This window comes from Phymastichus coffea, unplaced genomic scaffold, assembly GCF_024137745.1.
Source record: "Phymastichus coffea isolate CEN01 unplaced genomic scaffold, Cenicafe_Pcof_1.1 PCOF00291, whole genome shotgun sequence".
Classification (NCBI taxonomy): domain Eukaryota; kingdom Metazoa; phylum Arthropoda; class Insecta; order Hymenoptera; family Eulophidae; genus Phymastichus; species Phymastichus coffea.
In genome coordinates, this window is record NW_026707102.1 from 38,576 (window position 1) to 51,138 (window position 12,563).

At 33.5% G+C, this 12,563-nt stretch overlaps 1 protein-coding gene across 1 annotated transcript; it reads left to right on the top strand.

Annotated features, from left to right (window-relative positions):
* Positions 1-1,374: 1,374 nt before the first annotated feature.
* LOC131674734 (ankyrin-1-like) lies at positions 1,375-2,321 on the top strand. The gene is made up of 2 exons (XM_058953577.1): positions 1,375-1,944; positions 2,100-2,321. The coding sequence occupies exons 1-2, from the start codon at positions 1,375-1,377 to the stop codon at positions 2,319-2,321; spliced, it is 792 nt and encodes a 263-aa protein (XP_058809560.1).
* The last annotated feature ends 10,242 nt before the right edge of the window (positions 2,322-12,563 follow it).

The window sequence follows — 12,563 nt, forward strand, 5'->3', positions numbered from 1 at the left end:
ACTCTGAATCATTGGTTAAATAAATTTGCACCATTCTCAAATGATCTTTCATTATCACCCCATCTCCTCATCATGAGAATCGCTCTCGTTCATTCGGTGGAGCCATTGTAGTTGTAGAAATTCTGGGTCCAAATTTAAATAAATCAAACAAAAAACTGACAGTCAATAAAAAATATATATAGTGAAGTATAACTTTGCCAGTGATCGCGAACGAATGAAGCCTAAGTCGGGTTTTCTTGGAAAATCCGCATTTCCCAAAAAAATTCATACACGAAATACAGATGAGAAGATCGTTTGAGACTCGGAACGTTGCAGATTTTTCCAGAATGAAAATGATGCTGTTAACCAGAGGAACAATGCGTTATCCTTACAATTATAAGCGTATATACTAAATAAGTACATTTATTTTCACAAAACGACGGACAAATAAGGAATACTTTTCAAATTCACGAAACTCGACTATGAAGTCACTCATAAATTATACTCATCATTACCGCAGATCATGGTTATATTCTCCAGTGATAATAGCCTGTCATGCTGAAAGAAAAATTGACTTCTGAGTAGTTCGTAGAACGCTTTTCATAGATTCTTTCCAGTGTTTCTATTTCCATACCATTTTGGCATTTACATCAGTGTGGCACCCCCTATCTGCGATTGGCAATCACTCGGTATTCGAAGCTTGAAATAATGACAATGATCTGTTTTTTATGAGTAAAAGTGACTTCATAGTCGTGTTTCACGAACTTGAAATATATTCCTTATTTGCCCGTCGACTTCCTTCGGCAATGCTGTGGAAATAAATGTACTTATATAGTACGCTTATAATTGACATAAATATCAGAGCACCTTTGCAAATAATCCGAGTTAATGTCTGGAGCAACCAAGAGGCAAACTGATTTTGCGAGACCGTAATTAAGGAAGCATTCAAGGCAGTGAGATCGGGTCGGTATCGGGTAGCCAACACAGTGCAACTTGCAGAGAACAGAGAACGAGTCGAAAGATTCATCGTGACTTTCCGCAGGTAGTCTTGGTTAGACGCGCCGTGCCATTGCTAGTAAAGCACATGGCCATTAAACGGTAATTAGGAGCCGTACTTGGGAAGGTCCCAGATACTCCGATTGGCGGAGCCTGCACACGATTGGCCGAGGGAGAGAGAATCTGTGGAGTGAGAGTACTCTCGGCACTGTATAAATGGGACGCATCGGACGGGCAGGCGATAGACAGTTGACTAGATCGAAGGCCAGCCGAGCCAAGGGGTTGTTCCGATTCTCGCTTCCAGTCCAGTATTTGCTTCGCTTTTGGATTTCGACGATTCCCAACTACAATCGCACACAAGGTAATTTAATTCTGATCGAATTTTCTTTGCTCTACACTATGCCTTCCTCCGCGGTCTGTCGAGCTAACGATAAGATGTCAACCTTTCAGATGTCTCCGTATTCCGTCAAGTTCGTGTTGTTTTCGGCGATTCGCAGGAATGACGTCGAAGCCGTGCGAACACTGGTTTCGCGGCATCGCCTGCACTTGACTGCCGACAACGTGGATTACCAGGCTCTTCGTAAGGCCATCAAGTACGACCGCGTCGAGATCGCCAACCTGCTGGTGGAGAGCGGCTGCCGCGTCTGTGTGCCGTATGAGCAGGACAACTCTCCACTACACCTCGCCGTGATAAGGCCGAAGTTCGAAGCGCTGGTCGTTGAACTGCTTCAGAAGGACGCAAACCTTAGTCAGAGGAACCGTCGCGACGAGACGCCGATTCAAAAGGCGTTCCATGAAGGGGCGTCTTGCTTGGTGATACAGATTTTATTCGACGTCTACCTAGCGGAGAGCTGTCTAAACGAAAAGGACGAGGAAGGATTTTCCTACTTGCACATAGCTTGCGCCACGTCTGACCTGGAAACGGTCACTAATTTCGTGGAGAAAGGTGGCGCAGATATACACCAGCGGGTAAGTTTGCTTTCCGTTCATTTGGTCTTTTATATTTCTAGTACTGTTCTTTCTGCTACGCGTCAAATGCTAAACTTATCCGATGAACGAGTTTTTGATACCACTTTTTAGCAAATGAATTTCCGTGCATAATTAATTACAAAACAATTTTACAGGTCAAAGACGACGGCTACTCGCAGTATGCAGGCAGAACGCCGCTGCACATGGCAGCTGAGTTCGGACATACCGAGGTAATTCTTTACCTCCTAGAAAATGGCGCCAAGATTTATAGAGAAGATGCAGATGGATCAACCCCTCTGCAGCTAGCCGTAGAACGAGGGGATCGAGACATCGTTGACTTGATGTCGAACTACGACGAGCAGCATCCTAATGGCTAGAATAAAAAACACGTTGCACGTTGCGTAGAATAAAAAAAAGTTGCACGAATGGTTTCTAAATGTATTTTATTCCAACTCTATTCTTGTGAGCCTTTTAATTAGGGAAGCCTTTGGAAAACTAATTTCACAATTAATCCTATAAGTATATTTATGTAAATAAAAATATGGACAATGTTGCTACTTAATTTGACACTTTTAATAACGCAATAACCGTAAATTAAATTTCATACAGAATAATTCTTAATAATTTAAAAAAAATAAATCTTCTAATGATAAAAGACTTAATAATCATTTGTTGTTTCCAAAAATAACATACCTGCGATCAATTGAAAGTAGTAAAAAGAATACGTCATTTTGTTTGAGCGATGTAATAAAGTTAAAAATGTAGAACAAACCGACGTCTGGAACTTTGCCAAGTAAGCTGTCGAACTGTTGTTTTACAAAATTTTTTATTTATACGTAATAAATATATATAAAGCGTTAAAAACCATTACACACTTTTCATTTACTTCATGAGAATTGGAGAGAATAATTTGTAATTCTAATTGATTTTATTTGCTTAATAGCCATGTATGCGTTCTTTCGCAAAATCAGGAGAACTGTTCAAAGCTCTGTAGAGAGAGAAAATGAAGATTAAAACTATTGATTAGGATGTTAAATATATTTTAATGCGACTATATGAAAATGTCTGTTGAAATGACCGTCAGAAATATCTCGAAATCGTGGAAGCTTATAAAGCTTGAAATAGTGTTGGAAAGACCGTAAAAAGAAAGGCTTCGGAGACGAATGATATTTGTACTCATTTTGAAAAACTGGAGACAACAAGTTCTAGAAATTTTTTCAAATAGTAGTCATTTTTTATCAATAATTACCGCTAGTTGTTAAGATCACACTCCTCTGCAGAATACATGGTAGAGCGGAACTCTGACTTAGCCTTTATCGTAGATCTACCCATGTATCAAATACCTACATATTTTGTACATAACACATACAAATTATGGACGCTCATGAAAGATTCCTGCAGGGTTTAAAAATTGGCATCATTAAAAAGGAGCATGAGCCTCGTGAATTGAGAGAGACAGAAAAGCGACCGCCGAGACGAGAAGCCAGAGGGTGAACATCGCATGGCTACCCCCTCCAGGCTGGAGTAGGGCCCCTTCTCTATTGGCTATTGGCTGGATCGGAGTCGTGTAGTTTAGAGGTAGCTCCCATGGAACTATAATTCCTATTCATTTTATCTGAAGCAAGCAGCAGTAACGTGCCTCTGATACCTCAAAGCGTCATTGGTACTTTGACTTTCGAGTGCTACGTACTTCCTAAGTGGTTCGTGCCTCCGGTCACCAGCATATAGTGGCAGAGATAATGGCCAATCAGCCCCGAATGATATCGCCGAGATTTAGAATAGAGATTTTAGAATGTATTTTTTTTTTTTTTGTAGGATTAGATTTTTAAGCGTATCGTGACTCGAGCTTCCGAGCTGTCGATTTTTATGTAACTTTTAGCTTAATGTTTTGTAAATGACAAGCGATTTAGTGCTCATTGACATGTCTCGATATCTTGTCCGGATCTGCGCAGATTTTTGTACATATAGACAATAAACTGTATTTTCATTTTTTATAATTAATATGAAATATACGTCTGTAATCCGACTTTCCTTGTTGTAATTTAAACTTCAAAAACACCCCTTCTGCGAATATCTCTGCCAAGGATGACGTCCAACGAATCTCAATATTCGTTTTTGTAACACAGATAACACAGCATGCCGGCACTGTTCGGCACGCGCGTGCTCGTCACGGCGTGCCGTCATAATGCAGGTACAGTGGGAGCACGAAAAGCGACGCACGCCGTGCCGTCAGAATGCGGGCATAATGCAAGTCTCAAGTGCAGCATGCCGTGCCGTTAGAATGCTGTCATTCTGCGGTCACGCAAAAAAATAAAATTCGAATAGGCATTACGACGTGGGTTGATTGTTTTTAATAAAATAAATAATTTATTTGACAATAAAAATATATTAAATATATATCTCTGTCTTTATTTCTATGTAATAATTTCTTTTATTGTATACAAAATACAAATTTGAATATCCATACATATACGTTCGATTGTCATCGATTAATAACGATTTTTTTGAAAATCGTTCTCTTAAAACGTTTAACGTTTTTTACCAGTAATTGTGATTGCTTTTAAAGTAATTAAAAATACTAATTGTGACTGCTATTAAACCGTAAAATTATTGTGAGAGTGTTCCTTGTGTAGTGGAGTCGCAGTTGAAAGAAAAGTAAGTAAATATAAAAATTATTAACATTTTTCTTAAAAATTGTACTAGAGGATAAAATAATTATTTAAATTGTGATAACTGTGATATATGAAATATTAGTATTTGTATCGAATAATTAAATAGTACAAAATAGTTTATAAAATAAGTAAGTAAAATAAGGTAAAAAATGAAATTGTTTTTCTATAGTTTAGATTTTTCATTATTAAATGCATACTCAGGCTAATCGAAGTTTGATATAGTTTTGCTACAATCATGGTGAAAAAGTACATATGGTTTTGTAAACTTGTGCATTGAAGACTAGTACATTCAAGACTGTCATTGTAAATAAAAGTAGAAATTTTATTTGTGATTACAAAGAACAAATTACCAGATGTTAGTGTTTGTATCAAAAATAAAACACAATCCACGACAATAAAGTGATTTACAATTTTGATAAAGTTATCATAGCTTAATTATTATAGCAATCATATACTACGGTATTACTCTATAAGCAACAAGATATCATAAATAATATTATTGTAAGTTACTTTTTTATCATGCATTGTAGTTTGGTTTTCATAATAGTAACAAAATCTGGTAATTCATCTTTATAATCACAACCAATATTATTACTGTTATTTGCAATGTCAGTATTGAATGTGTTAATATTTAAGGCACGAGTTTATAAAACCATGTTTACTATTTATATATAGTTTTGCTGCTCATTGCAATAATAAATCACATCTGTTGAAATTCTATAATCACAATAAGAAAGTAAATATGGTTTTGCACACTGGTGCATTCAATACTAGCACATGAAATACTGTTATTTACAATGACAATATTGTAAATAACAGTAGCATTTTTAGTTTTGACTATGACAACAAATCAGCAGATGTTGATGTAAGTCTCAAAAACAAACCACAATTCATGTAAAATAGTATACCTGATAATTAATTCTTTTCTCTCTAGTAAACATGTTTTCTTCTCTTTTATCGATGAGCCATTTAGAATTTTCACATTGTACATACTCTTTGATCTCAATTAGTCTGAAATTTTGCTGATATAATTCTGCATTTAAAAACCTAGCTATCTCTCTTAAATTGCCAATTGTTGCACTCATACCAATTATTTGAATATTTCCTGTTTAAAAATAATATATAACTTAAGTTTTGTAAAGATAAAATTTTTAAAATTGATAAAATGCAATATCTGTTCAAAAATATTGATACAACTCTTACGTTCAGAGAATATTACTTTTGTTAATAAACATTCCAAAGTAGCTCCTCTTCCACCGTTTTCTCCTAATAAGTGTAACTCATCAACTACAATAATTCCCAACTAAAAGACATAAGACATCTTAAGTATAGTAATAGAAAAAATTATTAAAAATTAATTTGACTCACCTCATCTAGTCGATTCAGTTCAATAAAATAATTTATAATTGTTTCTGCTTTTTCTATTGTACACATGTATAACGAATTTTTTTTTCTTCTTTTCCTTGGTGGGTAATGACCTTTTTCCGCTTTAATGAGAAAATTGAGTTCTAAGGCAAAAGGTGTCATTGATTGAATCTAAAATAAATAAACTATATAAAGACATGCATATAGATAATTGAACAAACTGTAGAAATTTTTACTTTTTCTTGGACTAATGCTACAAATGGAAGAATAAACATTGCATTTTTCTTTCTACACACAATTTCTTTAAGCATTAATTGCCACAAGAGTTTTACCACCACTTGTTGGTAAAGCATAAATGAGATTCTTTCTTTCACCTATTGTACTCATGTTTAGACATTTTTCCTGCTAATCTAAAAGAAATAATTACACATATAAAAAATTTTTTATTATAATCATTCATAAAATATTAAAGTTTAATATACATATTAATACACATAAAATGTTAAAGTTAAAATATACATACCATAAAGTTTGTCTATTCCTTTGTAATTTCTAATAAGATTCTTTACTTTATCAGGCAACCCAAAAAACAATTTTGAAGTAACATCATTCTTACTTAAATCTATGTCTTCTTTTAACTAAATTTTATTGATTTATATGTGTTAGAAATAATTTTTTCTTTAATAAATTAACAGAGTTGTTCAAATCAGCAGTAATGTTCCGACTCAAAATATCAGAACAATTACTACAAATACAGAATCGCTTTAAACGCTCCAAAACAAGGCCTCAACGTCCAGCCTGCCTCCCTTTTAAGACTGTTACTGACATGTGAAATTTTGAAGATGCCAGCGACAGCGTCTACGACGAAATCGTATGTGCAAATATGAACCAGTTGTCTGTTTACACAATTAATATTATCATTCTTACTTCTACTAATTTACAGGTTGCTTATTTCCGTTATTTGGGCTGATTTAATATCCAGGATTGTATCTCAAAATATTTATTGGAGGCCATTGATATAAACGAAAATATAGTTAATGGCATAATTTACAAAGGAAAGGGGCCTAATCAGCTAACGTTGAAGGGAACAATGTTCGTTAACGCCTGTCAAGGTAAGTATAATCAAATCCTATTTGTTTTAATGTTGAAATTATTATTTTACGTATATATACATGTTTTTAATACGCAATTAGCGTGAAGTTATAGAACCTTATTTGCACAATATTTTTACAGATGGTTTAAATGAGAACGCCCATTTTATTATGCCCACTGAAGCAATCGTTGACTTGACGTTTACTAAGACCTTGAAGAGTCTAAAAGAACGATTACGACGGAAGCTGAATGTTCAAGGTAGACAGCAGAGGCAGGAAGGCGAGGGTCAGAAGATGGAGCCTAATTTAGAAGGTACATAATTTTAAGTATTACCCTTATAAAAAATTGTTGAATCCCGTCTTACATACATGTTATAGTGTACTATAACACGTAGTATACACTAGTGTAATTAAATAAAATAACAATTATTTATAAGAGAAATAATAAATATATTTATTTAACGTAAACAACATATAAACTAAATCAACTAACAACATACAACAACATATCAACTAAACTAAAACAAGTCGCCTAGCAATACTTTTAACGGTTTTGGAAAGAAATATATAACAATATTTTTAAAAATATAAATAAAAAGACTTTTTTCTCCATAGACCAAGCGATTGAAGAGGACCAATATCAAGAGGAGGACTCATAGGAATTATCAGATAACAAAGTAAACTGCGACACGGAGGAAATACACGGACTAGAGAACGAGATGCCGATTTTTCACGACTTCGCAACTACGTTCTTTGGTACTACATATTAAGTATATATTTTATTTTATCTTCAATACTTTTTTTTATTAAAAGTTTTCTGAATTTTATGTGTTCATTTGCAGGGTCAAGTGTTGAGTGATCGGTCAGTTTTATACAAATACATTAATCCAAATCTGGTTGCTGTCGTGACTCAAGGAATAGGTGATGCTTATAAAAGTTAATTTATTACATCTATAATAAAAAGGACTTTGCGAAAACTAATTATGTTTACTCAAAATCTTGTTTAACTATTTATAGATACTCTCAATTTGTATCTTCTTCATGTCGTACCTGGATCAATGATTTTCTCCATCGTACACAAGAGAACCAAGCGACCAGTACATATTGTTCATTCTGAAAACTGGGTTGATTATAGTTACTTTAACGATAAAAGTCGAAGAACGGAAATAGCTACGTAAAGAAGCTACGGAAAGAATTGTACGAGGGAAAAACTCAAAGCAATTTTTTAAAAAATAAAAAATAATAAATAAAATTTTCAAAATGTGTATTTTTATTTAAAAACCAATAATAATAATAATAATATACAGCATAAATTTTTTCAAAATGCCGTCATAATGCGTGCATTCAGCAACCATTTCGTCCAGCAGAACGGGAAGGCATAATGTCGGCAATATTCATGCATGTCGCGAAAAATTATATTACTCATCTACGCTGGCACAATGCTGGTATTATAGACGCACGCCGTGACTTCCACGGTGTGCTCGCATAATGCTGTCCCGATGCGGATGTACTTGGCCGTCATTGTGCCGGCATGAAAGTCACGCCGTGCTTGCATTCTGACGGTAACGTGCCACCACGATCTTATCAAGCTAATGGCACCGGTCGAGCATTCGCTCGACGATGCCGCGCGAGTGCAACTGGGCGACCGACAGCTGCATTCTTCTTCCCGTTGCAAATCGAAGTGGCGGTGAGCCTCGCGCCGAGGGATTTCACTACCCGATCATCGTACGAGCAGATCGAGGTAAGTGCGATGCAATGCGTCCCACTTCAATTGGTTTGACACCGAAATTAGAAAAGTCTACGAGAATATTGAAATTTATTTCCGGATTAAGTCTCCGCTTGAAATTTTATTCCCGGATTTTCCGTTTTTAAGAAAATAAAATGAAAAAATCGGGCGTTCGACAGCACGCAATATGCATCGAACATTTTTCTCCTGTTTAAAAAGGAATAATATCGATAGCGGATGATATCTCCTTATTCCCGGATTACGAAACAATTTTCCTTTTGTCGATTTTCTATCCAAAATTGAGGAAAATGTAAAGATTAGTAATATGCGGCAGTTAGTCGATAAAACAGGTCAAACATTTGCTAATCACCAGATATCCCTATGCGAGTTCTACAGTGCGTACAATCACTGTATTATACAAAAAAAGAAAGGCGATGAATGAACATTTACTATTATTTGCAATAAAATTGTGGTAGTTATCTTTCTACACCATTTTTCTAAATTAACCATTTATGACGTAACAATAAATCATTGTACTTTATTTATACAGTCGAGTTTAATGACAAATATTTCAAGTCATTGATTAACCACTGGCATATATATAGCTAAAACGAAAATACCTGCAACGAGCTCAAAGACTTGATTTCTTATTATTTGCCGTTCTACTACGTCATTATTTATTACTTAAAATAATTTAAACGCACGAATAGTTTTAATGCCACCTAACAAACTTGAACTGATCTTAAAAGTTGAACTCGCATGAAATAAAAATGATGTTTTCTTTTTGAAATCAGAAATTTTAACGTAATCTACATATTGAATGATACTTCGTTTTTATAAAATCAAATTGTATAGATTCATGGTAGTTTTAAAAATAACGTTATGGCTGTTATTAGAATTATTACCTCACATAATGTTACAATTGCTTTGATATTAGAAAAATGTTTGTGTAATTTGAAATGAACAAAAGTTTTAACAAAATCACGTACTATTTATGTAAATAGACTTTTTCAACGTGTTAAAACAGAGAAAGTAAACATTTAATAAATTTGTATCGAAAAATAATTTTAAATCATTTACGATTATTGCCAAGATTTTAACTGTTGATCATAGTTTCAGTTAAAAATGTAATTGTGATTTAATCAGAAAAATAGTCTATTAAATGTATAAACAATTTGTAAGACCGAACAAGTAAATATTTTGACAAAATAGATATTTACTTTATCGTTTATATGTTACAATCAACCACTATTTATACGCAGAGACATACTAATAATCCAATCACTAGCATTTTGAGAGTGTACTGTTCAACTCAACATATTTATTTTGACAGATCAGATATGTTAATGTCGTAAAAATACAAAATAAATTAATTGTAGCTAAGGCAATTTTCCGCAACTCTTACAGCCCGGATTCAATTCCAAGTTTAAGTAGGATTAAATCTAGGAAGAATCGAATACTTATTTAGGAATCGAGTATAATCGCTGATCCCTATTTCAGTTTGTGTACATGTAGACGAAATTAATTGAGATTATTTACTTGCAGCAATCCTTATAGTATATCTGTTAACACAGACTCGTTTCTGCAGATAGAACCTGAATTAGGAAATATTTTTATTTATTAATATACTACATATACTTGATTAATTAATTAAAGTACTTATTATTTTTTTCATGGCCATCTGCAACATTTATTTTTATTTTATGAATTAATGTCAAATAATTAATTCATTTTTACACTTTCGTGCACCTCGGAGGTCCGAAATCCGATGGCTCTTGTGTAGAAGAAAGTCCCTAAATATTTTCATAAAATAAATTTTAGTACACAAGAAAATTATTAGGAAATAATCATTTTCGAAAAATCAAATAGATTTTCACAATTGAAAGCAACATTATTTCCTTGTCGATCGATGACAGGCCCGGTAAAAATATAATATATATTATTTCGTCATCTTCAAAAATTCATTAATGACTTTTTAGTAACATTTCCATGAAAAAAATGAATATCATATATTAAATATTCCTGACTATCAGTTGAAGCATAGAATGTCATACATAACATTTATTTAATTTTTTGTTAATCTGTTTTTAATTATTGTGTTATTTAATACATATTAATTTAATTTGTATAAGAGGTCTGAAAATAATTTTCAGCGTCCATGCCATTGTTAAGTAGATTTTATTACTTTTAAAGCAAATAACTTTCAGCGAATAGTTTTGAATGAGATTGATAGAGAGTGAATTTCAAAACGGAAAATTTATTGAATTTTGCATTAGATTTATGTAGCATAATATAAAACAATTAAAAAGAATTGAAACTGTTAGCGAAGCCTTCGTGCAATTTTTTACTTTGTCAAAAGTATTTTTCATGGGGACTGGTGATGCAGGCTCATTAAAAAAAATACGTATTTGCAATTTACAAGCATGTATACGTCGATTATTGGTTCCTTATATATCCGACATGAGAGTAACATATGACAGTACGCACTGTAGAACTCGCATAGGGATATCTGGTGATTAGCAAATGTTTGACCGGTTTTATCGACTAACTGCCGCATATTACTAATCCTTACATTTTCCTCAATTTTGGATGGAAAATTGTTTCGTAATCCAGGAATAAGGGGCTTTCATCCGCTATCGATATTGTTTCTTTTTAAACAGGAGAAAAATGTTCAATGCATATCGCGCGCTGTCCGAACGCCCGATTTTTTTTCGCAATTTTCTTAAAAACGGAAAATCCGGAAATAAAATTTCAAGCGGAGACTTAATCCGGAAAAAGGGAGAAAACGTTTTAGCTCACGAAAACTCAAAAATATGTTTAAAAAGATTTTTTGGGCGTCAGCTTCACAAGTCTAAACGCCACACGAGACAAGAATCTACTTTCCCGCACTTGTATCGTAACGTACTATTTCCATACGATGTGTGGAAAGCTGGACTTTGAACTCACGCTTTTGTCCGAGTATGTGAAAAGTACCTGTTTTCCGGCCGGAGGGTTAAGAAATTATGAAATTTAATTTTTCAGATATCTTTGATCTGACGCATGATATTCGTTCAAATTTATGTTCAAGTTTTGTATAAATTTAATTTTCCTTCATAAAAAAAGGCGCATCTCTAGCTATTCCCATTTTAAAGATATATTGCAAACCGTTTGAAAATAAATCGTATTTTGACAAATAATGCATGAAACTTTTTCAACATTTTACTAAAGGCGTCTCATATTATTAGTAAAATATCTTGTAATGTTTAAGCCTTTTTATGGGTTAGTTTCGGCAAAAAAAAATTTATCTGGAAATAGACCCCTTTTTTTACGATAACAGGAGTAAATTGAATCGAATCGGTTTTTAAATTTTGTCAAAATATTGTTTATCGAAAACAATGAAGCGAGTTGTTTGTATAGGTTGGTCGGATTACGAATTTTTGGGATATTTTAGATATACAGTTAATATGGGGTTGATTAAATAAACAGCCATAACTTTTGACAAAAATCGATTTTTTGAGTACACGAGGTTTCATTTTAAAACATAATAATAGGTATAATGAGACCTTGCATGAGCTATTTCATTGTATTTAGTCAGAGCTCTTGCAAACGAAAGAAATGATTTTTTTTTATTGCAATGTAATATCGAATTTCTCAACGAGAACTGTCATAAATTTTCGCTGAAATCGTATTTTTTATCATTAAACAATTCAATTTAAAGTTGACAATAACAGCTTCCAAGTGAGACCTCCTTAAAGCACAACTACAATGACATATTTCATTGGCGAG